Source organism: Alligator sinensis, unplaced genomic scaffold (genome assembly GCF_000455745.1).
Source record: "Alligator sinensis unplaced genomic scaffold, ASM45574v1 scaffold137_1, whole genome shotgun sequence".
NCBI classification, from domain to species: Eukaryota; Metazoa; Chordata; order Crocodylia; family Alligatoridae; genus Alligator; species Alligator sinensis.
The window spans coordinates 444,246-469,050 of NW_005842545.1; the positions used below are offsets into that span (position 1 = coordinate 444,246).

Below are 24,805 nucleotides of genomic sequence, written 5' to 3' on the forward strand. Positions count from 1 at the left end.
AGGGCTGGGACTGCTCATAGTGCTAGGGGCAGGGCCAGAGAATGGCATCAAGGGAGGGAGCAGAGCCCAGCAGGCAGGTCCCCCTCATCCCTCCCAACAGATTCGGCCAGAGAATGGCATCAAGGGAGGGAGCAGAGCCCAGCAGGCAGGTCCCCCTCATCCCTCCCAACAGATTCTGCCTCCCATGGGCTGCCTTGGGCACCCCCCCCAAGAAACCCCCTTGCCCCCTAATGCCCCCCTTGGACCCCTCTCTTGCTCCTGAGCCCCTCTCACCCCCTGCAGACTTCCCCCATGCCCACAGTCTCCCCACCTCCTAGACATCTCTCTTGCCCTCCCACTCCACCAATACCCCTGTACAGCCCCTCTAATGCCCCCTTGCATTGCACTCTTGCCTTCCAGCCCCTTCCATACTCCTCCACCCCAACATTTCCCTTGTGCACTCCAGTGGCCCCCTACATCCCTCCAGATTTCCCAGGCACCTGAACAGCGAGGGCAACGGTGTTGAGGAGGATGAGCAGGAACATGGCATACTCAAATGCAGCCGAGTTGACCATGGCCCAAACACGGTGCTGGGCCCGGTGCCGTGGGATGTAGCGCCGCAGCGGCTGTGCCTTCAGCGCATACTCCACACACTGCCACTACCAGGGGGGCGGCAGGGTCAACTACCACAGACCCCACACAGCTCCCCAGCACTCCCCACAGACCCATCCCCTCCAGCACCCCACAAATCCCCCAGGCCCCCCTGAATTCCCCAATACTCCCACACATGTCCCCCATGAACCCTTACTGCCCCCCAGAGCCTGTGAATTTAGTGCATAATCGAAATGCTGCTAACTGGAGCAATGGAGGAGCAAGAGGTCAGGGACACCCCCCCAGCAGCTGCATCTTCAGCACATACTTCACCTTCTGGGATGCCAGGGTTTGGGGATGCCCCTGATGTGGGGTACCTAACTGTTGTCAAACTCACAGCAGCAGGTCTCCTGCTTGCCCTGGAACTGTGGATGGGGTTCTCTGCTTTGGGGATGTCCCTGATTGGGGGGGGCGCACCTGGTTCTTGTCAGGCTCACAGTGGTAGGTCTCCTGCTCACCCTCAGACTAGGAGGATAGGTCAGGTACCTGATTCTCATCAAGCTCAGTGACAGATCTCCTGCTTGCCCTGGGGCTGGGAGGATGGGTTGGGGGGCTAGAAGGCCAGTTTGGGGGTGACCTGTTTGGGGGGGATACCTGGTTCTTGTCGAGCTCACAGTTGCGGTACTCCTGCTCACCCTGGGCACGGAAGGTGATGATGACAAAGCCTACGAAGATGTTCATCATGAAAAAGGCAATGATGATGATGTAGACTATGAAGAAGATGGAGATCTCCACCCGGTAGTTGTAGATGGGACCCTGGTTCTCAGCATGCGCATCAATTGCCTTGTACAGCAGCCTAAGGGGAATGAGGGATGGGGGGGGAAACAGGGGGGTCCTGTGCTTCCTCATGCCCCCTGATGATCCCCCATGATCCTTCCCTCTGCCTCCCCTATGATCCCTTGTGCCCCCCTGGTGATATCCCATGCCCCTTCATGATCTTTAGTGCTCCCTCGTGGGCCCCTGGTACCTCCTGGTAGTCCTTTGTACCTCACCCCATCCCATTCCCCATGTTCACTTGGGCCAGTCTTCAAAAACAGATGATGAATAGGGCCATAATACCAGCCAGTTTCATTATCCTCTGTGCCCCCTGGTGATCCCACCACACCCCCATAGGCCAGCCCTTGAAGGTGGACACAGAATAGGCCCATGATGTTGGCTAGCCCCATTCCCCACCCCGGCATGATTCCCCATACCCCCCTACATGCCACCTGGTGATCCCTCCTGCCCCTCCTTGTGATCACCAATTTTTCCCCATGACCCTCTGGTGATTCTCTATGCTCACATGGGCCAGCCCTTAAAGAGGGACATGGTCCCCATAATATTGGCCAGCCCTATGACCCTCCATGTACCTCTGGAGATTTCTTGGTGATCCCCCATGCTCCCACATGCTCTCCTGGTGATTCTCTGTGCCCCCACATACCCCACCCACCGTGTCCTCCTGCTGATCCCCCATGCCCACCCACAATCCCTTGTGCCCTTTTCATGCCCTCGCAGTGCTCCCCCCCAAGCACTCACGCAGGCCAGCCCTCAAAGGTGGACACGGTGAACAGGGCCATCATCCCAGCCAGGACATTGTCGAAGTTGAAGTCACTGTTGTGCCACACACGGTCCCGCACCATTGGGTGCGACACGTCACCATCCTTGTACACAATGAATGTGCCCCTGGGGCAGTACAGGGGGGGTCAAGGCAAGAAAGGAACCCCTACAACCTCACTCCCCACCTCCTTGGAGTGGCAGGAGCTGGGGACGGATGGGGAGGTCTTGAAGAATTTACCAGGATCTTTGGGGGGCCCCAGGAATAGGGGCTTCGGCAGGGTTTGGGAGGGAGTGGCAGGGAGCTCAAGGGGGTCCATGATGGGTGGGAGGGGTTTGGAGGCCTGGGGCCTGGTGGGGGGTCTCCAAGGACAGTTTTAAGGGGTGCTGCGGGCTCTATAGAGGATCCCTAGGGGTGCTTTGGGGGTGGGAAGAGTTTTGGGGTAGGGAGGACTGGGGGGTATCTGAGAGGGCTTAGGGGGGCTTTTGGTAGGGGTCTTGGAGTGTGCAAGGGGTTTGGAGACCCCAGGGGGGACCTAGGGCCCCCTAGACTCCTCCAACCCCCAAAAAGGGGCTCTAGGAGGAATTGGAGGATGCTCTGGGGGGCAGAAGGATATAGGGGTGGCTTTAAGGGGGCAGTGGGAGTCCTTGGGGTGGGGGGTCAGGGGCACGCACTTGCACTCCTCGGGTGTGTGCTTGGCCTCGTCTGTGCAGCTGTAGAACTTGCCCTGTGTGGGAGTGGGAAGAGAGGCTAGGACTGTCTCTCCTCCCACAGACTCTCCCACTCCTCTCCTCCCACAGAGCCCCACCCCTCACTCCTCTAGGGAGAGGGCCGGAGGGTCCTAGATGGGTCTGGATATCCTGGGGGGTCAGGGATGTGCGGGGTCCCTAGAGAGATCTGCAAAAGGCTTCTGGGAACCCTAGAGGGTCCCAGAGAGGTGGGGGTCCCTTGAGGGGAGTCAGGGATCTGGGGAGTCCCAGGAGGTTTCTAGGGGATCTGGGAGGTCTTTTGGATGTTTATGGTGGGGGTCAGGGATCTGGGGGACCCCAGAAGGTTTCTGGGGACCCTGAAGGATCCCTAGGGACATCTGGAGAGTCAGGGATCTGGAGGGGTCTCAGAAAAGTTCTGGGGATCCCTAAAGGGGTCTGGAAGGTTTTTGGGGAGAACCTGGGAGGTCACAGGGGCATCTTGGGGAGGGGGCCAGGACCCCACCTTGAAGAGCTGGACGCCGATGCAGGCGAACATGAATTGCAGCAAGGTGGTGACAATCATGATGTTGCCGATGGTGCGGATGGCCACAAACACGCACTGTACTACGTGCTGGGGACAGGGGGGGTGGGGGTGTTGGCAGTCAGGCAGGGGAATTCCTACAACCCCGCCCTGGGGCCCCCACTAGTTCCCCCCCCAGAACCCTCCTGGGACCCTCCAACCAGGCAAAGCCTCCTCATCCCCCCTGGGACCATTCAAAGGCCCTCAGTGCACCCCAGCCCCTCCTGAGACATCCCAAGCCAGTTCAACCCCTGCTCAAAAGCTCTGTGGAACCCCCTGGGACCCTCCAGCCAACCCAGGCTCCCCAGAGCCCCTCTTGGAACCCGCCAGAGGCTCCCCAGCCCTGCCCTGAAACGAGCCCCCCTCCAGGCCCCCTCCCAGACCCCTGGGATGCCCCAGCCAGTTCAGACCCCCCCAGAGGCCCACAAAACACCCTAGGATCCCCTGCCCCCCCAGAAACCCGAGACCCTCCAGCCAGCCAGGTGCCCCCTAGGACCACTCAGACTCCCTGAGGCCCCTGAGATGCCCGCAGCCAGTCCACCCCACCCCCAGAAACCCCTCTGTAGACTCCCAGCCCTCCCAGGACCCCTCAGAGACACCCCTCCCCCGACCCTCCAGGAAGCCCCACCCCCCAGAGCTCCCCATGGGACCTTCCCAGCCCTGGCTTCCCCTCACTTTAAGACCCTTGGCCCGGTTGATGGCCCGGAGGGGCCGCAACACCCGCAGCACCCGTAGGATCTTGACCACTGAGATGGCGCTGGAGCTGGAAAGGGGAGGAATCAGGCCCTGGACAGTCATCGCCATAGGGTCTCCCCTTAAAGGGACCCTGCCCTGCCACCGCAGGGAGATCCCTACCCCCACAAGAGCCCGCCTAAAGCCTCACACATCCTGTGTCCACCCCAGGCCCCATCTGCCATGCCTTGCCCTCAAAGCCGCAACAGGCTCCACCCAGCCCAAGCCCTGCCCCTGCAGCCATTCACACCCAGTGGACCACCTCCAAGGCCCCACCCACTTCATGTCCATGGCCTTAAGGCTACATGCCAAACATGCCCCCTCACCCCTCCCAGCCCTGCCCACCACAGGCCTCATGCCCCACCAATCCCTGCTCCTCACTGGATGCCGAAGGAGATGAGGGAGACGCTGACAACGAGCAGGTCAAGGAGGTTGAACCAATTGCGGCAAAAGGAGCCTTTGTGCAGGAAGGCACCATAGGCTGTCATCTGGGAAGGGGGTGAAGAGATGCAAGACCCAGGAGTCCAGGTGCCTAAGACCTGCCATGCACTACGCCACTAGATCCCCATGGAATCCAGGCTCCCAGCCAATCCCTGTTCTGGTTCACCAGAGATCTCCATGGAACCCAGGTGTCCAGGCTCCCAGCCAGCCTCTGCTCTAACTCACCAGATTGCCATGGAACCTAGGCATCCAGGCCCCCAAGTCCCCCCTACATTACCCCACCGCACCCCCATGGAACCCAGGTGTCCGGGTCCCCAGACCTCCCTGATTTAACACAATAGACCTGTTCCGGAACCCAGCAACCCTTGCTGCACTAACCACACACCACACCTCGCCCTGCCACGCCCCTTCCCTCCCCTCCCCCTTTAGAGCCAGGGAGAACCCAGGCGTCCTGGCTCCCAGCCCCACCCCCATTCCCTTTCCAGAGAACCCAGGTGTCCATGCTCTCAACCCTTTCTCTTCACATACCCCCCAGCACTAGCTCATGATAGTTCAGGGTGACTTTGACCAGAGGCTGAGTTCAGGATCAGGCCCAGGCAAGGCCCTGATCCCCTCCCCCTGCCAAGTTTAGGGGTAAACCCATGTGTCTAGGCTACATCCAACCTAAGCAAAGGCCTTTTGGCTTCCCTAGAGTCCTTGGCTCCCACTGTCCTCCAAAAGTACCCAGGTGTCAGGTGTCTGGGCTCCCAGCATCCCCTGCTCTCTCCCTATAGCCTCATTCCCCTTCCAAAGAACCCAGGTGTCCAGGTGGTACCTTGAGCAGGATCTCCACGGTGAAGATGGTGGTGAAGGCGTAGTCAAAGTAGCCTAGAATCTGGGGTGGGCACAAGAGGGGGGAGAGTGAGCATGGGAGGGGGGCAACCTCAGAGATGCCCCCTTTGCCCACCCTGTGCCCTGCCCCGTCAGCCCTACCCCATAAGTCACACCACCCCTATCCTCTTTGCCTCACCCACAAACCCTTTTTCCCAATCCCACACAAAGCCTCCTCCAACCCTCTACCCCACCCTGCTTACCCTGCCCCAAGACACCCCCCCAAGAGCCCCTTCTGCTAGCCCAGCTTCTTGCCCCCCCTAACTCCCACCCCAGATGCCTGGGTCCCGACTCACATGGTTACGGAAAGAGTGGGCCCTCACTGGGTCCTCAGCTGCCAGGGAGACGCTGCTCAGTATGATGAAGACGAGGATGAGGTTGGTGAAGATGTGGTGGTGGATCAGAGCATGGCAGTGCACCCGCAGCCTGGGGAGAATGAGGGGGTCACCCTCAGGCCCCCAGGATCTGGCCTGGATCCCCCACCCCTGCTAGAGCCAGCCTCCAGGATCAGGCCCATCACTCACCAGATTGGGCCCCTCCAGGATCAGGCCACTGCTCCCCTCTGGCATTGGGCCTAACTCCCCTCCTCCACCACTCTCTAGATTGGGCCCAGCCCTGCAGCTGGCTCAGGACTCCCAGGATTGAGCTCCCACATTCCCACAGGATCGGGCCCAACAGCTCTCGAATCAGGCCCCCTGCCCTGTCCCCAGGATCATGCCTCCCAGGCCCATCAGGATCAGGTTTAGGAGTGCCAGGATTACTCCCACCCACAATCAGGTCCTACCTGCCCCCCAGAATTGGGCCCAGCAGCCCCAAGTTCAGCCCCTCCCACTCCCCAGCATCAAGCCTCCCAGACCCCTCAGGATCAGGCCAAAGAGTCCTGGAATCATCCCTTCAGGATTGGGCCCTGCCCCTCCCCCTACATCTTCCCCAGGGTTGAGGCCCCCACTCACGGGTTGGTGCTGCTAAGTAGGAAGAAGGCGCTTCCCTGGGGGATGGGCAGCACCTTTTCTGCAACAGGGTCCTCAGCCTGATCCCCATGGGAGCCTGACTCTGACCCTGCCAGGCTGGCACCCTCCGCCTCCTCCCCTGCAGGGGACCCAGGGGTCCAAGTCAGTGCCCCAGGCTCCAGCCCACCTGCCCCCACTGCCCTCCCAGACAACCCTGGCATCCAGGCTCCCAGCCTCCTCTGCCCTCACCCCCAGTCCCTGCTGCCCTCCTGGAAAACCTGGGCATCCAGGTCACTGCCCCCCTGCTCCATCCCACTGGAACCCACTCCCCTCCCAGAGAACCCAGGCATCTGAGCTCCCAGGCCCTCCCATTCTTACTGCCCATCCAGCACTAAGAAAGAACCCAGACATCAGAGATGTGGTCCAGACCCTCACTCCCCCACTGTCCTGCCAGAGTGGAGATAAGACCCAGGCATCTGAGACCCTGCTCAGCCCAAAGCTTGGAGATAACCCAGGCATCTGGGCTCCCAGCCCTGCCTGGTCTCGCCCCACAGTCCTCACTCCTTTCCCGGAAAACCGAGGTGTCTGCCCCCCCGCCCCCTTCTTACCTTCTCCCTCACTGTTGTCTTCCTCCTGCTCCTCTTCTTCATCCTCACATTTCACCTGGGGGGAGAGCAGGGTGGATAGTCACTGGGAGCAAGCACAGGAGCATGAAAGCCTCAGTCATGTGAGAGGCAGTAGGCAACAGACATGTGAGGCTTTGCGCAGGGCCACACAAGGGAACCATGCAAGCCTGCATAAGCATGAGGCAGCTGTGCAAGAACTTCCCCCACTGGCACATGTGGCTGTCCCAGGACTATGGCCACACCCTGCCCCAGAGAACCCAGGCATCTCCACCCCTGCCCCCTGCTCTCACCTTCACTCCGTCTTCATGGGTGGTATTGCCTGCAATGGCTTCACTCGCCTTCTGCCTGCCAGGAAGGGGGGTGAGGAACGGCAGTAGTAAAGGACCAGAGCATCCAGGCTCCCAGCCCCCCTACTCTAACCCACCAGCCTCCCTCCCCTCCAGGAGCTGGAATGGAACCTAGGTGTCTGGGTCCCAGGACCTCCAAGAGCTCCCACTCCCCTCCCAGAGCAAGGAAAGAACCTGGGCATCCTATTGTCCGAGTGCTACCCCAGCGTCCCAGCTTACCGCTCCTTGGCGGCACTGATGTTGTCAGCATCAGCCAGGTTATCAACGGCAATGGCCAGGAACACATTGAGCAGGATGTCTGGGGGTGGGGTCAGGAAAAGGGCATGGGATACCTGAGACCACACACTTCCAGCACCCAGGCCCCACCTCTGCCAGCCCTTAGTCACTTCCATCCCCAGCCCCTGCCTTTTCCAGGCTGCCACCCCAGTCTGCCCTCCAGCTAACCGCCCCCACCCCCCCCCCCCCTACCCCAAGCGTTACCCTGGCCCCTGTGTCCACATAAATTTTTAGGGGCCCCATAGGCCAGATAGAATGGCCTGGTGGGCTGCATCTGGCCCACAGGCCACATTTTGCCCACACCTGGACTACACCCTGCACTGCTGACCTCACCCGAGGCCCTGCCCCTTCCCCTCTGATCTCACCCCACGCTCCACCCCTCCACCTCTGAGCCTTGCTCCCTTGGCCCACCCTTTCATCTAGTCCTGCCCCCCCAGCCCTGACTCTCCATGTCCAACCCATCTCTGATCTTTGTCCTTGGCCCACCCTCCACCTGACTGTCCCTAGCCCCAACCTCCACCCAACTCCTCCCTTCCTGCCCTGTCCTGCCCCTCCCTGCCATTGTCCCTAGGTGGATGCAGTTGCCACAGATGAAGAGAATGACAAAGTAGATGCAGACAAGCATGCCGGGGAAGACAGGGCCACCATAGGCCATGATGCCATCGTACATCACCGCATTCCAGTCCTCTCCTGTCAGGATCTAAAGGGGACATGAACTGAGGTCAGGAAGGCCTGGGGGCTGGTACCTGGCAGAGGTGAACAGGGCCTGAGCAAAGGGAAGGTGTTGATGATAGGGAGGTTCTGGGGGGCTGTGGAGGACTCTATGGCATGTCAGGCACCTGGACAACGGTGAGCAGGGCCTAGGGAATGGTGTCAACAGTGGGAGGGTCCCAGGGAGCTGTGAAGGGTTGCACCCCACCAGGAGACAGTGAGCAGGGCCTGGGGGATGGTGTTGGCAGTGCAGGGGGGGGCAGGGGCTCTGGGGTGTTGTGGGGAGGGTCACACCTGGAAGACAGTAAGCAGGGCCTGGGGGAAGGTGTCGAAGGTGGAGCGCTTGGCGGGGGCACCCTCAAAGGCAAAGCGGCCCCCGAAGAGCTGCATGCCAAGAAGTGAGAAGATGATGATAAAGAGGAAGAGCAGCAGCAGCAGTGATGCAATCGACTTCATTGAGTTCAGCAGTGAGGCCACCAGGTTGCTCAGTGATGCCCAGTGCCTGTAGGGGTAATAGGGGGTGGAAGAGGCAAGACAGGGATTGGGGGGCAAATACAGGGGATGGAGGGCAATACAAAGGTCAGGGGGCAATATGGGACCAGGAAGATGCCTCTCTTGCTGAGATCCCTGGGGGTGGAAGAGTGCCCTGTAGTGCCCCTGCTGGCCATCCCTGGTCCCTTTAATGACCCCACCCAGTGCTCCCTGCTGGCTGCCCCTGGTCCACATAATCCTACCAATGCCCACCCCCAGTCCCTATAAGCCCCCCAGGGTCCCCTGCTGGCTGCCCCATGTCCATATAATGCCCCCCAGCACCACCTGCTGGCTACCCCGGTCCCTATAACCCCCCTACCCCTGCTCACCTGGTGACCTTGAAGATGCGGAGGAGGCGGACACAGCGCAGCACAGAGATGCCCAGAGGCTCCATGATGCCTAGCTCCACCAGCGCTGTCTCCAGGATGCCACCACACACCACAAAGCAATCAAAGCGGTTGAAGAAGCTGGCGCCATAGGCATGGGGACCCAGCCCATACAGCTTGAGCAGCATCTCCAGTGTGAAGAGGGACAGCAGCACCTTGTTGGCATAGGCTGGGGGGGGACGAAGGGGGGTCACAGATGGGGAGGGGGCCCAGGTTTCCCAGTCTCCCTACCCACCCCAGAAGGTATCTGAGCCATTCCCACATCAGGAAGAGGACCCAGGTGTCGGGCCTGCCAGACATCTGATCTATTCTCAGGGCAAGGAGGAAACCCAGGTGTCTGCCACCTGCACCCCACCCCCCATCCCCCGCCTGCAAGGCATTTGATTCACTCCCAGAGCAGAAAGGGAACCCAGACATCTGGGTTTCCCTCCCGCCCCCCTCCTTCCCCCCCAGGGAGGGAACCCAGGACTTGCTCCCCCACTCCCCAGGATCTAACCCATTCTTAGATCAGGGAGAGTACCCAGGCATCCAGGCCCCTCACCCACAGCCCCTAATGCATCTTCCCAGGACAAAGAAGGAACCCAGGCATCCAGTCCGCCCCCCCGCCCCCATGCCTTGAGGGCTGGAGCTCACCCTGAGTGTGGGTGAGCCAGTCAGGCTGACCGTAGTGCTCGGAGGCAATGGTCAGGGTGTTGAGGAAGACGAGCAGCAGCACAACCCAGTAAAAGGCCACTGATTTTGCCGCCAGGCGGCAATGCTTCCGCAGTGCCCGGTTGGCCCGGCGTAGGCGCCGGCTGCATGGAACCCAGATGTCCAGGGGGGGAACCCAGGCATCTAGGGTCCCAGCCCCCCACTGTAACCCACCAGCACCTAGTGCTCCCACAGGGAACCCACATGTCCAGGCTCCCAGTACCACCACCCCACCCCTGCTGTAACCCACCAGCCCCCAGTGCTCCGTCAGGGAACCCAGGCATCCGGGCTCCCACGTTCCTCCTGCTGCAACCTTCCAAACCCCATTTCTCTTCCAGAGTGAAGTGAGAACCAAGGCATCTGGGCTCCTAACCCCTCCTGCTCTAACCTTCCAGGCCCCATTGTACACCCCCACCCCCGCAGAAAACCCAGGCATCTGAGGTGGAGCCAAGGCATTCAGACTCCCAGGCCCCAGTACTTAAGCAGAGAACCTAGGAGTACAGGCTTCCAACATCCCCTCTTTGCTGTAACCTACAAGGCCCCACTGCTCCCCAAGAGAACCCAGGTGTCTAGGCTCCTACCTCTGCCTCAGATGTAGCCCACCAAGCCCCACTGCTCCAATGAGAACCCAAGAGTCCAGGAAGGAACCCAGGTGTCTGTACCCCAGCCCCTCACTGCCCAGCCCCCCAATCCAACTCACCAGAACTTGGTCTTGGAGAGTTTCCTCCTGGAGAAAGACCAAATATAAAAGCCACTGACAAATGCAGCTGGTTCTGGGGTTGGACATGGGCTGGGTATAACAGGCCTCCATAATGTGACTGGCTCTGAGTATAACATGGCCCCACAATATGACTGGTTTGGGGAAAGGTTGTCAGGGGCTAGGTATAATATGGTCCCACATTACAGCTCGTTCTGGGGAGGGGTGTTGGGGGCCAGCTGTAACAGGGCCCCACAATGCAGCTGCCTCTGGTGGGTGTGGGGGGCATGTCAGGGGTTGGGTATATCAGAGACCCATGATGTGACTGGCTGTGGGGTGGGTATCATGAGTGCCTGGTGCCTCCTGAATCTGGGGTGGGGGCACCCACAGAAGCTGCTGACAGCAGTGGCTCTGTCAGGGGGGGTACCAGTCCTACGGACAGCATGAGTGTCGGCCATCAGCAGGGGCACGTGCACCCCCGACCAGTTGCCTATGGTGGGTATAACAGGGCCTCTAAAGAGAGTATTGGGGGCTGGGTATAAGGGGTGATGCAGCTGCCTCTGGGGTGAGAGGGACTCACAGAATGACTTCACAGCAGGTCACATGATGCTCCTCCTCCCCCACATTCTCTGTATTCACTGAGGTTGTCTCACTTGCTGGGAGGCTGGCTGAGGGAATGGAGACAGACTCGTGGAGGCAGGGCTAATCTGGTTTAAACCCCTCTCCCTGCACATGACCCACCCTCTCACTCCACTCTCCCTTAGCCCATAGCAGGGAGAGGGGCTAATCCAGATTAAGCTCCTCTCCCATCCCATGTCTCCACCCCAGCCCTGGCCCCACTGCAGGAGAGCAAGGCAGGGCAGGGACCCTGGCACCAGCGGGGGGCAGGGCATGTCTCACTGTGGGTGTCAGTTGAGTGGCTGGAGTGACGCAGCCACTTGAGGCGGCTCCGGCGCTTCTCAGTGAGGTCTTCCACAGTCACACCTAGATGGACATGGAGCAAGTGGTGGGATGGGGTGATGTATCAGTGGAAGGATGGATAAACAGAGAGATAAGTATGTTGATGGGCAGATGAATGAAAGAAGGGACAGACAGATGGGTGGATGGACAGATGGGCAGACAGATGGATATGTTAATGGATGGATGATTGGTTGGAAGGTAGGTTGATTGGATGGATGAATAGATACATTAAATTAGATATGCATGTTAATAATGGACGGACAGATAGAGATGATTTGTTGGTTGGAAGTGTAGTGTTGGATGAGTGGTTCACATGAGGGTAAACGGATGGAGGGAGGGGAGGTTGGATGGATATGATGGGTGGATGATTGGTTGATTAGATGGTTGGATGGATGGGCGGATACGTCAATGAATGGATGAATGATTGGTTGGTGGACAGGTTGATTGGATGGTTGATGGATACATACATTTATGACCGACAGAAAGACGGATAGCTCATTGGTCAGGTGTGCATAGGGTTGGATAAGTGATTCACATAAGAGCAGTTGGGTGGGTGGAAGGATGGATAGACAGATAGGTTGTGGATGGATGGACGGGTATGTAAAGGGGTGAAGGAATGGATGGTTCATTGTTTGGATGTGCATAGGGTTGAATGAACAGTTCACATGACAGCAGTTGGGTGCATATGATGGATAGAAGGACAGATAGGTAGATACGTTGAGAATCAATGGATGGATATGTGGAGGGGGTGGAGAAATGGATGGTTCATTGATTGAATGTGCATACAGTTTGATCAGTGGATCGGGGTTTGATGGATAGATAGACGGATGGAATGTGGGAATGGAGGTGGGGTAGGTGTACATGGCCAGGGGTTGAAGTCAGTTGGACATGGGGAAGGGACGTAGAGGGTGGAGGCAAGAGAGATAAACATGAGCACCATGATGGGACGTGGCTGAGCTCTGATGCCTGGGTTCCCTCCCTAATCTAGGAGGAGAGTGGAGGCTGGGGACTTCCAGCAGCAGCAGGGAGGGGCTGGGAGTTCACATACCAGGGTTCTCTCCAGGTTTAGGAGGGAAATGGGTTAGAACAGGGGGAGTCCAGATACCTGGGTTCTCTCCCCACTCTGGGAGAGCAGTGGTGGGTCAGCCATGTTCTCCACCAGATCCCTGCTGATCCTTGTTGGGGGGACTCACTCAAGATATCTCATTGCTGCCTCCAATGCCCTTGGCCCCTGGGGCTGGGGGGCTGTAGGTTGGGAGTAAGAGGCACCATAGGGTGATTGGTGAGCTGGGAGTGGTGGGCACCTTGCAGGGCTATGGGGGTACAGGTCAGGAATGAGGGGCACCATGGGGTGAGAGGGTGGGGCTGTGGGTCAGAAGTGAGGGGTACTTTGGGGCTATGGGGGGCTGCAGGTTGGGAGTGAGAGGCACTTTGGAGTGATGGGGGTGCAGGTTTGGAGTGGAGTCCACTGTGGGGCTATGGGGTGGATTGCAGGCTGGGAGTGATGAGCACCACGGGCTGATGGGAGGGCCTGCAGGTCAGGAACGAGGGGCATCATTGCAGGGGGGCCCTTACGGACATGCTTGTCTTCACCATCAGCCCCATCTTCATCATCATCCAGCCCCTCGGCCTGCGTGATCCACTCCAAGTAGCCACACAGATCCTCTTCCAGTTGTTGCTTCTCCCGCAGCTTCTGGAAGTCCCCTCGTGCCTTCGCCTTCTCCCGCTCCTTGGAGAATTCACTGCAGGTCCAACACACTTAGCATACATGAGCTGCCTGCACTTGCCCTGATGTGCTTACTACATGCCCTACACTGAGCACATACTGATACACTTAGTATACAAGCTGTATACGCTTGCCCCAACATGCTTAATGCATGCCCTGTCACATTTAGCACATATAGGAGTTGCCTGGATTTGCCCCGACCATTTAACACGTGCCCCAACATACTTAGAACATGAGAGCTGCCCATGCTTGCCCTGGTGCTCTTGCCACACTTCATGACACACTCAACTTATGCAAGAGCTGCCTAACTCATTTAGCATGTGCATGAGTTATCTGCACACACCTGAACACATTTAGCGCACGCACGAGCTTCCTGCACCCTTCCCATATGCTTTAAGACCCCTGTGCACCCCCAAACACTTGGCACATGCCTGAGCTGCCACACATGCCCCAACATGCTTAGCATGTACAAGAGCCACCCACATGTGCCCTGACACACTTAGATGCACAAGCCTTCTGCACACCCAACATGCCCAGCATAAGCGTGAGCCACCTCAACACACTTTGTGCACACCATCTACCTTATGCCCCAACATGCGTCACATGGGTGAGAGCCATCAGAACACATCAACATGCTTAGCACATACATGGGCCCTCCTGCACATGCCCTGGCATACATGACCAAGTGGTGCACTCACCCACTGAGAACGCCCAGCACCAGGTTGAGGACAAAGAAGGAGCCAAAGATGACAAGACTGACGAAGTAGATCCAGGGCAGCTCGTGACCCATGGCATCCTGCATCTGCCAGCATGGGGGTAGGGGGACGTGGTCAGGGGCTGCAAGACCCAGGAGTGCATGGGGATGAGAGACCCAGGAGTTCCAGGGGTTCTAGGGGCTGCAGGACCCAGAAGTCTGGGAGTCTTTTGCACCAGGAGACCCCAGAGTCTGGGGTTCAAGAGAGAGGGGAGAGACTCTCAGGAGACCCAGGTGTCTAAGGGGGTAGTTCCATGAAACCCAGGCATCTGGGAGTCAGGGAGCTCTCAGGGGACCCAGGTGCCTGGATTGTGGGGGTTGGTTCCCAGAGGAACTAGACATCCAGGGGGACCATACCCAGTACAGCAAGCTGTGGGGGTGGTCCCAGGGGATCCAGGTATCAGGGAGCAGAGAGTTGGTTCCCAGGGAACCCAGGCATCCAGGGTTGGAGGGGGTATGGTTTTCCCAGGGGACCTAGGCATCCAGGGGGGCAGGAGCAGGGGGGAGACTGTACCCCATACAGCATGTCGGTCCAGCCCTACATAGTGATGCACCAGAAGATGGTGAACTGGGGTAGGAACGGCGCAAGGTTCTCAGGGAATCCAGGGATCTGGGGGTGATACCTAGTACAGTGAGCTGGGGAGGGGGGAAATTCTCTTAGAGGACCCAGGGGTGAGGGGGTTGGTTCCCAGGGGACCCATGCATCCAAGATAGGGAGGGCTGATTTTTCCAGGAGAACCAGGAATCCGGGGGCCATACCCAGTAGAGGACATCAGTCCAGCCCTCCATGGTGACACACTGGAAGACGGTAAGCATGGCAAAGAAGAAGTTGTCAAAGTTGGTGATGCCACCATTGGGTCCAGCCCAGCGACCACGACACTCCGTGTTGTTCTGTACACAGGCCCGGCCATGCCCTGAGAAGGCGCAGGGTGATGGGTCCTCCTCTGACTCCAGGTCTATGAGATACAACACACAATAACACAGGACAGGCAGATGTGGGGAAACACAGACATGGCACACACAACAGATGAGCAGACAAGCCACGGGGTATGTGACGTGGACATGAGACACAAACATGGGGACATATGGATGCAGAACATGCAACACAGACAGGGACACAGGAGAGACAGACATGGGGAAACATGGACACAGAACCTATGCCATGTGAACATTTGACATAGAGGGTGTGACATGGGAATGCAGAAGATGTGTATACAAAACAAGCAACACAGAAATAGAAACCGGAATTGCAGACATGGGACACAGGTACGTGCCCCATGGACATGGGGCACACACACAGCACATGGACGCCAGACACACAGAACGTAAGACACACTGATGCAGAACATGCAGACACATGGACATGGGACATGTGGACACAGGACTCTCAGGCAAGTGTCATCGATGGGCTCCTCTGCCTCCCCTCCCCCCCCACATCTGCCCCATCCTGCCTAGGCTGTGGGCTGTCTCCCAGTGAGGAGGGGACACACAGGGGTAGATGGGGCCTGCAGCTGGGGATGGGGCTGTGGGCATGGGTTCTGGCCAAAGGTGGGGCTAGGCTGGCATGGTGGGGGAGTCTTTAATTGAGGGGGAGGGTTGGGGGCATCACCTCCCATTAGAGGGGTGGGTGGGGCCTTGACTACAATTGGTGTGGAGCGCTAGGTGGAGCCCCACAGCAGGGTCAGATCCAAGATTGGCTTTGGGTGTGACCTTCCATTAGAGGCATGGCCAGACAAGGGGTGGGTCAGGGTGTGAAACTGTGGGTGGAACCTCCTGCAGAGTGGGGAGTTGCTGGGTGGGGCTGTGTGCAGGGGCTTCCAGCAGAGGCAGGCATGGGCTGTGGAGCAGGGCCTAGGCCTCACCAGAGCCGATGAAGAAGCAGGTCTTGTGCATGCGGCCAATGAAGAGTTCGAGACCAATGATGGCGTAGATAATGACGACGAAAAGCACGAGCAGTGCAATGTGCAGCAGGGGCACCATTGCCTTCATGATAGAGTTGAGCACAATGTGCAGGCCTGGGTTGGGGGGAGCATAGGGCACCGATCACACCACGTGGTGCAGCCTCACTATGCCACCCAACCCTCACTAATATTATGCCACTGCCTGATCACACATGCTAATGATATGCAATACAGCACTGCCTTGCCACACAGCCCAGCACATGCTTACATCATGTGACAATACCACCATTGCCATGCCACCTCACGCATACTAACATCATGCAATGCAGCTCTGTACAAGTGCTGGAACCTGGCACTGCCTTGCCCCACCATCCAGCACATGCTAACATCATTGTGCAACACAGCACCACTTGTTCATCATCAGCTTGCATCATCAGGCAATAAGGCTCTATAGCAAAACACAACATTGCCTTGCAACTCAACCCAACACATGCTAACGTCACATGACATTGCTCTCTGCATACCATAGAGCAAGGCACCCCTTGCAACCTAACCCAAAGTGTGTTAACATCATGCCACATAGCTCTCTGCATATGCTGGAACATAGCACCACTCCCCAACACAGCTCTACACCCTCAGGGTTTCTCTTACTGGGGACGCCAGAGACAAGGCGCAGGGGACGCAGCACCCGGAAGGCACGAAGGGCCTTGACATCAAAGCCTCCTGGCTTCCCACTCATGTGATGGGCATCTCCTGACTTGTGGGACACCTGCTCCAGTGCCACACTGAAGAGCCTGTGGGGGAGCAGGTTTAAGAGTCAGACCAATTTGCAGGGCGCCTATGGAGTGAACCCAGGCATCCTGGGGAGGGGGGGGCATCTACTCCTACAGGAGGAGCTGGAGGGAGGGGAGGGGACACACATATCAGCCTAGTTTGGCCATTGGTATGAGTGGAAGTGGTCTGGAGGGAGACTTATTTAGGGAACAAACCCTGCTGGGGAGTGAACCCAGGGGTTTTGAGGGGCTGCTGCTGTTTCCCTACCAGGAAGTTGGTCGGGGACAGACATAAATTGGGCTAGTTTGGCCACTGGTGTCAGCGGAAGTGGCCTGAGGTGACATACCCTGCTGGAAAGTGAACCTAGGCATCCCAGGTGGGGTCACTGCCACTTAACATTGATGGGGAGTGAACTCAGGCGCCCAGGGTGAGGTTGTTCCCACCAGGAAGAGTGAGGTGAGGGGTCAAACCATACATCAACCTAGTTTGGCAATTAGAATAAGTAGAAGTGATCTAAGGGACACATTCATGGGGGGAGGGGGGGCAGTTAGGGAGTGAACCCAGGAGTCCTGCATGTCTGTCACCAGAAAGTGTGTGTGTGCGCGCGCGGGGGGGGGGCAGAGTTGGGAGAATACATCAAACTACTTTGGCCATTGGCATCAGTGGAAGTGGCTTGGGGGATGAATTTAAGGAACAGACCCATTTGCAGAGGGAATTTGCTGGGAGAGGCATCCTGGGGGTATGTGCCTGTTGGGGGTGGGGGGGGCCCTACCTGACCGGAAGTAGTGGTGGGGAGCTGTAACAGAGAACCTGGGGCTACCTGTTCCTTTGAGATAAGAGCAGCCCAGGCAGGGAACACTGCAGGTTAGGCAAGGTGGGGCAGCAGCAGGTTGCCAGGGCAACAAGCCAATGAGGCAATTGCACTTGCAGGCAGCCTGTTGGTGGGAAGTAAGCAGGGCCCTGGGCACAGATAAGCCTGAGGCTTGGACTGGCAAGGTAGTCTCTCCCTGGAAGCCATGGGAAAAGGAGCTCCTGTCCAGGAGAGACACCTGGGGATGCTAGGCCTCTGGTTGTTTTGCTGCCTGTGAGAACTGGGAGCTATGCTGTATTAGTGAGGGAAGGTTTGCCCTTTAAAGGGGTGGAGGGCTGTTTCCTCTTGATGTTATGTTCTAGCTCTGGGGCCTATATTTAATATTGTGTCTAAACTGGCAGTTTGGGTTGAGACTGTAAGGGGTGATAAATGAAGGACCCAAGGACAGGCTCAAGGCTCGGGCGACTGCTGAGCCCAGAGAGAAGCAGAGTACAAGGCTGCAGAGCCACACAGGGGCCTGGGAACTGGCAGATGGGGACCAGGTGCCAAGTGACCAGAAGGGATGAACTAGAGTTAGTACCTCAAAGCCAGTTCCGATATAGTGGGCCCTGGCTAGAAGGCCTAGCTGACAGTAAAAGGGTGGAGGCCAAGGAGGGATGATGCTTCCAGAGGTGGGAGGGCTCCAATTCACTTACCTCACCCCTCTAGTGCCAGCTGGGCAACCCCCAAAATGAGCTCCCTCTGCTTCCTTCCATTTTGAAAACAGCACTAGGGCTGGGAAGGGCAAGTGGCTACAGGCTCACAGCCAGTCTAAACAATAGCTCTCTCTCTCAACTCCTGGGACCCAACAGAGAATATCTGTTGGGCCCTGGAGTAGGATTACCATATGTCTGGGTTTTCCTGGACATGTCCTCTTTTTGGTTCCTCCAATTTTTGATCAGGCAGTCTTTTAAAATGAATGTCCGGGATGTTGCTGGTAGAACTGCATTTTTGGCATGCCCTAGTGGTGTGCATATTTACCAGGGATCCAGGTTTTCTGTTTGCTGTGGACAAATGTGGATTTTCCTCTTTAAAGGAGGAAACTGTGGGCTTCCCCTTGCAGGCTGGGGGGAGGCGCCTGCCCGTCCAACAGGGGAAGGGGGCAGGAGGTCCCTTTGTGGGCAGCAGTGAGCTATGTAGCTGGGTCAGTGCCTGTGTTTACAGGGGTGGGCTGCCCAGGAGATGTTGCCTGAGGGGGGCCATGACCAGGCTGCCTGACATGGTGCAGGAACCCCAGCCCAGTGGGGGAAGGTGTCACAGGCCTCCCCTCCTCCTCCCTCCAGCCCACACTGGGGCCGGATTCACTCCACCTCTGCCCGACAAGCCACAGCCACTGTAGCCACCCTGTTCCAACTCGGTAGAGATGGGGGGAGCAGGGAGTAGTGGGTTGGGAGTGAGGGGTACTGGCAGGGCTGTGGCTTGGGTGAAGTGAGATGCAAGGCACTGGGCGGTTGGAGGGGGACTGTGGGTTGATAGTGCGGGACACTGGCAGCACCAGGGGGCTGTGGGTCGGGAGTCAAGGGCACTGCCATAGCCCAGGGGTTTGGGAGTGAGGGACACCAGCAGGAGTGGGGGGGACTGTGGCTTTATTTTTGGAAATGGAAATATGGTGACCCTACCAAGGGGGATTGCTGTAAAACATGGTACTGCCTGCGAAGTGCCATGAGTTACAACAGGGAGCTGCTCTTCTGTCTGTGTCTTAAAGGAATGGACCCATTTGCAAAGGGACTTTGCTGGAAGAGAACCCAGGTGTCCTGAGTATGTATTTTCATAGACATTAGGGGCTGGAAGGCACTTCATGAGATCATCAGGTCCAGCCCGCCTCCGCCGCTGCACCCCCCCCGGGCACACGCGGGAACTCAGCTGGGATCAAGTGAACCCAGCAAGAAATATATCCACCTGTTGGGAGGAGTCGCACATCAGGCTAGTTTGACTATTGATGTGAGTGAAAGTGTCCTGGGAAGGGAACACATTTAAGGGATGGACCCATTTTCAGATTTACTTCACTGAAAGAGAACCCAGGTGTCTTGGGCAGGGAGGGGGAAGGGCCTACTGACCAGGAAGGCAGGGTGGGGCAGGGGTTGGGGGTGTTGACAACAGGACACAGGCTAGTTTAGCTACTAGCCTGAGTGGAAGTGGCCAGGGGGACGCACTTAATGGATGAACCAATTAGCAGAGGTACTTCGCTGAGAGAGAACCCAGGGGTCCTGGGCATGCATACATGTTGTGAGGGGGTCCTACCTGTCAGGAAGTAGTGGGAAGGGTGGACATGGGGGAGACAGGTATCAGCCTATTTTGGCTATTGGCATGAACAGAAGTAGCCTGAGGGGGCATATTTAGTAGACAGACCAGCCCTCAATGTGCGTGTGTGCACATGTGAGTGCACACGTGTGTATGTGTTTGGGGGGATGCAAACCAGGGGTAGAGGTTTGCAGGGGGGAGGGGAGGTCATGGGTGACGCTAAAACTTACCCCACCACTACAATGACAAAGTCAAGGAGGTTCCAGCCGTTGCGGATGTAGGCGCTGGGGTGCATGACAAGCCCATACGCGATGATCTTCAAGAAGGTCTCCACTGTGAAGATGATGAGGAAAACATATTCCACCTGTTCCTGTGGGAGTGAGGGGAGACTGCTGTGGAAACCAGGTGTCCAGGAAATGCCCCTTGCCACACCCTGTTCCCACAAGAGCCACACATACAGCCCCAACCTGGGGACAGGGAAGAATACAGGCGTCCAAGGGCTGAACAGAGACATCTGAAAGATTCCTGTCCCACACAGGAGCCACACAGCCCCAACCTGGAAGGATGAACCCAGGTATCCAGGGGGTGCTTCTCTCCCCATAAGAGCCACACAGCACCCCAACCTAGGTAGATAAACCCAGGCATCTAAGAGATGCCCTTCTCCCTCCCACCAGCTGGAGAGAGCCCAGGCTTCTTAAGAGCTGCTCTTCTCTCTCTACCCCCTGCCCCTGCCCCCACCCCCTTCAAGAAGAGTAACCCAAGTGTCCAGGTGATTGGGGTGGGGAGCCATCCCAGTATGAGAATGAACCTCAGGTGGGTGAAAGTCATCTCTGCCAGGGGCTGAACTCGGGTATCAGGGGTGGGTATGAACCCAGGCCCTCTCCCCACCCCAATTCTCCCCACTAACAACTGTGCCAGGCCCTGAAGGGATTAAGCTTCACTCCCCCTCCTCATCCCCAAGACACATGGGTAAGCAGCTTAGAACAGGACATGACTGTGAGCTTACACGTGTCACACATCCCTGGGGGCACAACCTAGGGAACATGGGCATCTGAGCCTTAGAACCCTCTAAATCCTGGAACCCAGGCATCCAGAGCCCTGACCAGGCACAGCCCAGAGACCCAAGTGCCTGAGCTCCCAGCCCCCCTGCTCTAACCACCCAGCCCCCCCACTGATTGGGGAGAGAACCCAGGAGTCTGGGCGCCTGGCTCTCCCTGCTCTAAATCCCTCAGATACCACCCCCTCCCCAGACTCAGGGGTCCCTAATTCGCCCTTCTATTTCAAACAACTCATTAAATCTAATCACAGGCTTTTATCCACTAAGGAGGATAAACCAGGACCTGACTGGGACCAGTTAAGGGTAACTAGACCTCACCAGTTGGGTCACAGTAGCCCCCAGGGGGAAACCTGGAAGCCTGGGTTCTCTGGGAGGGGAGTGGAGGCTAGAGCAGGGGCTTGCAATTATTTGGGGCGGAAGGCCACTTACTGAGTTTTGGCAAGCCATCAAGGGCCACATGGCAGGCAGCTAGGGGCAGATAAATATTAATTTTCTAAATTTTTTAGGGGCCCCGCAGGCCGGATAGAATAGCCTGGTGGGCTGCTTCTGGCTTGCGGGCCACATTTTGCCCACCCCTGAGCTAGAGGATGAGAGCAGGGTGGGGGCCTGGGAGCCTGAACACCTGGGTTCTCTAAAAGGGGAGTGGGGCTGGGCTGGGGTGGTGACAGCAGGGGGGGCTGGAAGCCTGGATACCTGGGTTCCCTGGGACAGGAAGGGCCAGATGGGCAAGGATGGGGTGGGATTGGAGGTGTGGTGCCCAGACACCTGGGTCCCCTGGGAGGGAAATGGGGCCCAGAAGGTTGGAGCACAGTGTGGGTGATGAGCCTGGATACCTGGGTTTTGTGAGGCAGAAAAGAAGGTTATTGGAGGCCTGGTGGGTCAGGATGGGATGCAGGGGTGGGGGCAGCTCACCAGATTGTGGTTGGCAGCATTGGAGTCATCCTCTGGGAAAGGGATGTAGACTCCCAGGGCTACGCAGTTGGCGAAGATGGTCATGAGGATGAGGATGTCAAAGGGTCTGGGGGGCCTGGAGTTAAGGGCACAACGGGGGGGGGCAGCCCAGCCCCCAACTACTCCTTCCCCACCCCATCACCCTACACCCCATTATGGCATGGGTACAGGAAGGTTCCCACTGTTTCTATTCAACTGGCCCTCTCCCTATCTCTTACTGCTCTCAGACCCATAAATCCTGTCAGCCATCCCCCACAGCCCCCAAAATGGCCATCCTTGGCAAAAGCTTCCTAAAGCCCCCACTTGACTTCCCTCCTCCCCCCATTGCCCCCTCAAACTCCTTCAGACCCTCCTCCCTGCCCCCAGCTCAGGCCCCCCACCACCATGGCAGCCAAGATGGCCACCCTTGGCAATGGTCCTGACAGTTCCCCTCCATCTACCCCACTGCCCCCAACCACTCATCCCTATTTGACTCGGCACTCCTTTCCCCCCAGTTATGGCACCCAAGATGGCCATCCCTTGCCCCTGTTGTGTCCCCCAGATGGCCACTACAGGCAGGTTCTGGATACTTCCACTCGACCAAGCTGATGGCGCCACGGCGCAGGGGGTTGGCCAGCCCCAGACAGAAAAGGGCACGTGGGGAGCGGTGTTCAGCACTGGGCCCCTGCGCCTTGTGCTTGCCGTGGGGCAGGCGCCGTCGTCCCGCAGCAGTACTGCCACCAGGGTGTGGGGGACCCCCAAGCCCCCCAGGGGGGGTGGCTGCCCCATTGGCCAGCGGCCAGGCCAGCCCCTGCCCTGCTGCCTCTGCAAAAGCCACAGCCACTGCACCTGGGCCCTCGCCTGTGGGGGAGTCAGGAATGGGGGAATCAGGGAGGGCCCCTCATAAAGACCACCCTGGCCAGGCAAAGGTTCCCCCCAGAGCTCCCCTTCCCCACATAGGATGCCCCATCCAGTCATCCAAGGTCCCCCCACAATAAGTCTCCCACAGCCCCCTTCTTCACCCCAAGGCCCCCATTCCCACAAAGCTGGTCTCCCAGACACCTCACCTCCCCGAGCCACCCCATGCCCCAGAAGCCCCCACAACCTGACAGAGGCCACCCTCAACCCCCCTGACTCCTCAGAACCCTCAATCCCCCAGAAGCCCCATGCCCCCCAAAACATGAACACCATGTGCCCCTGGAGGCAAGCTCCCGCAGGCTCCCACAACCCCTGTACCCTCAGAAGCCCCCCCCAGCACATCCACCTGGGCTCTCCCTCACACTGAGCCTCCCAGTCTGTTCCCCCTTCCCCTCCCCTCACAGCCTCCCATCTCCCAGAAGCCCCCCTTGTTCCCCCACACTAATCCCTGCCAATTTGCTAAAGGGCCCACACTGAGCCCCCCACCACACACCCACTCCCCAGAGCTCCCCTCAGAGACCACTTCCCAATCCACCCACCCTGTCTGAGCCTCCCTGCCATACACCTCCTCAAAGCGGCCCTACATTCCCAGAGCTGGGGACAGCAGGAAGCAAGGCCCTCCCATAACTGATTTGGGGGGGGGGGGGAACGTTCCCCCCGCCCCAAACCCAGGATCCACTCACCAGGGCCATGGTCATGAGGCTCCATCGGGGAGTAAGGGGGGTTGCGTTACATGGGGTAGAAAGCCCTGAATCTGTGCTCCTCCCTGCCCTGAGCTTCCTCGCTCTCACTGCCCGCCTAGGATTAAGGGATTAGAAGGGATTGTTGGGGGAGGTGGGTTAGGGCAAGCAGCAATTGGGGGGAGGGGGGGGAGGAAGCAGCATCTGAAGGCTTCTACCCCTGCTGAAGCCTTCAAGGGGGCCCCACATACCCCAGACACCCTTACTATGTTCCCTGTCACCCCAAGAAGCCCCAGTTCCCCAAGGGGACCCCAAGAGTTCCCCCCATAACCTAAGAAGACTCCTATCCCCAGACACCCTTCCAGGGGTCTGAGATACCCCCTCCACCAGGGCCCGTGTTCCCTCAGACCACCCCCTTGTGGGCCAAGATACCCCTATCATGTTTCCCTGCACTTGCACAGAGCTCCTAGCCTGCCAAAGGGACCCCACCTCGTAAGGATCCTCTAGGGCAGTGCTTCTCAAAGTGGTGGTCCATGGACCGGCCCATCGCCGGTCAGCAGCAAGTTGCCAGGAAAGAAAGAAATATATTTTCAGAAGCATAACATTGATATGTCATAGTGCCACAGTTCATACGTTCCAACACTCCAGGTGATGTCACGTCGTGTGAGGTGAGGAAAGAGAAAAAAACAGCCGGTCATGCATTTATGTAGCCCTGTTACATGCAGTTGCTGCCACTGGCTAAACCAGGCACTAGTCCCTGGCCCACTGGAAAAAAAATTACCGGTCTGCCACATCAGATAGTTTGAGAAGCACTGCTCTAGGGCAGAGGTCGGCAACCCCTGGCACGTGCCGAGCGTGGCACATGAGGCCATTTTGCTTGGTACGCGGCGGACAGCCCCGGCTCCGGGGAGCTGCTGCCAGCGACGGAGCCCGGGCTGCTCCCAGCAGGGCTTGCAGCATTCCAGCTGCCTGCTGGGAGCAGCCCGTGATCCCGGCTGGCAGCAGCTCCCCAAAGCCGGGGCCCTGCAGCCGGGCTCTGAGCAGCTCAGACACCAGCTCTGCACCGGCGCTTACAGGCGCACCTCTGAGCGGGCGGTGGAGGCGGGGCTTGAGGCAGCGCAGCTCCGGTCTCTCCCCAGCTCCCAGTAAGGAGGTGATGAGCCCGGCGCAGCTGTTTGGAACCAGCCCAGGCTCTGGGCAGCTGCCGCCAGCCGGGATCCCAGGCTGCTCCCAGCGGGCAGCTGGGCTACTGCAAGCCCTGCTGGGAGCAGCCCGGGCTCCAGCAGCTACCCAGAGCTGGGGTAGCTGCCGGCAGCCCGAGAGC

The 24,805-nt window shown here is 58.3% G+C and overlaps 1 protein-coding gene across 1 annotated transcript in view; it reads right to left on the reverse strand.

Annotated features, from left to right (window-relative positions):
* CACNA1F (calcium voltage-gated channel subunit alpha1 F) overlaps nt 1-24,017 on the reverse strand; it is a 37,271-nt gene extending 13,254 nt beyond the window's left edge. Inside the window, 32 exon segments of the mRNA XM_025213737.1 lie at nt 1; nt 3-22; nt 480-638; nt 1,225-1,426; nt 2,146-2,292; nt 2,839-2,891; nt 3,377-3,484; nt 4,109-4,196; nt 4,547-4,653; nt 5,421-5,480; nt 5,773-5,902; nt 6,430-6,565; nt 7,035-7,089; nt 7,343-7,397; nt 7,619-7,697; nt 8,255-8,375; nt 8,681-8,888; nt 9,247-9,472; nt 9,937-10,097; nt 10,694-10,720; nt 11,271-11,358; nt 11,591-11,674; nt 13,226-13,392; nt 14,075-14,178; nt 14,890-15,086; nt 15,993-16,145; nt 16,683-16,825; nt 20,127-20,266; nt 21,866-21,971; nt 22,474-22,744; nt 23,485-23,599; nt 23,971-24,017. The exon segment at nt 1 is cut by the window's left edge and continues 69 nt beyond it. Of these exon segments, the coding sequence (XP_025069522.1) occupies nt 1; nt 3-22; nt 480-638; nt 1,225-1,426; nt 2,146-2,292; nt 2,839-2,891; nt 3,377-3,484; nt 4,109-4,196; nt 4,547-4,653; nt 5,421-5,480; nt 5,773-5,902; nt 6,430-6,565; nt 7,035-7,089; nt 7,343-7,397; nt 7,619-7,697; nt 8,255-8,375; nt 8,681-8,888; nt 9,247-9,472; nt 9,937-10,097; nt 10,694-10,720; nt 11,271-11,358; nt 11,591-11,674; nt 13,226-13,392; nt 14,075-14,178; nt 14,890-15,086; nt 15,993-16,145; nt 16,683-16,825; nt 20,127-20,266; nt 21,866-21,971; nt 22,474-22,744; nt 23,485-23,509 (3,621 nt within the window). The 5' untranslated portion in view covers nt 23,510-23,599; nt 23,971-24,017.
* Between the last annotated feature and the right edge of the window lie 788 nt (nt 24,018-24,805).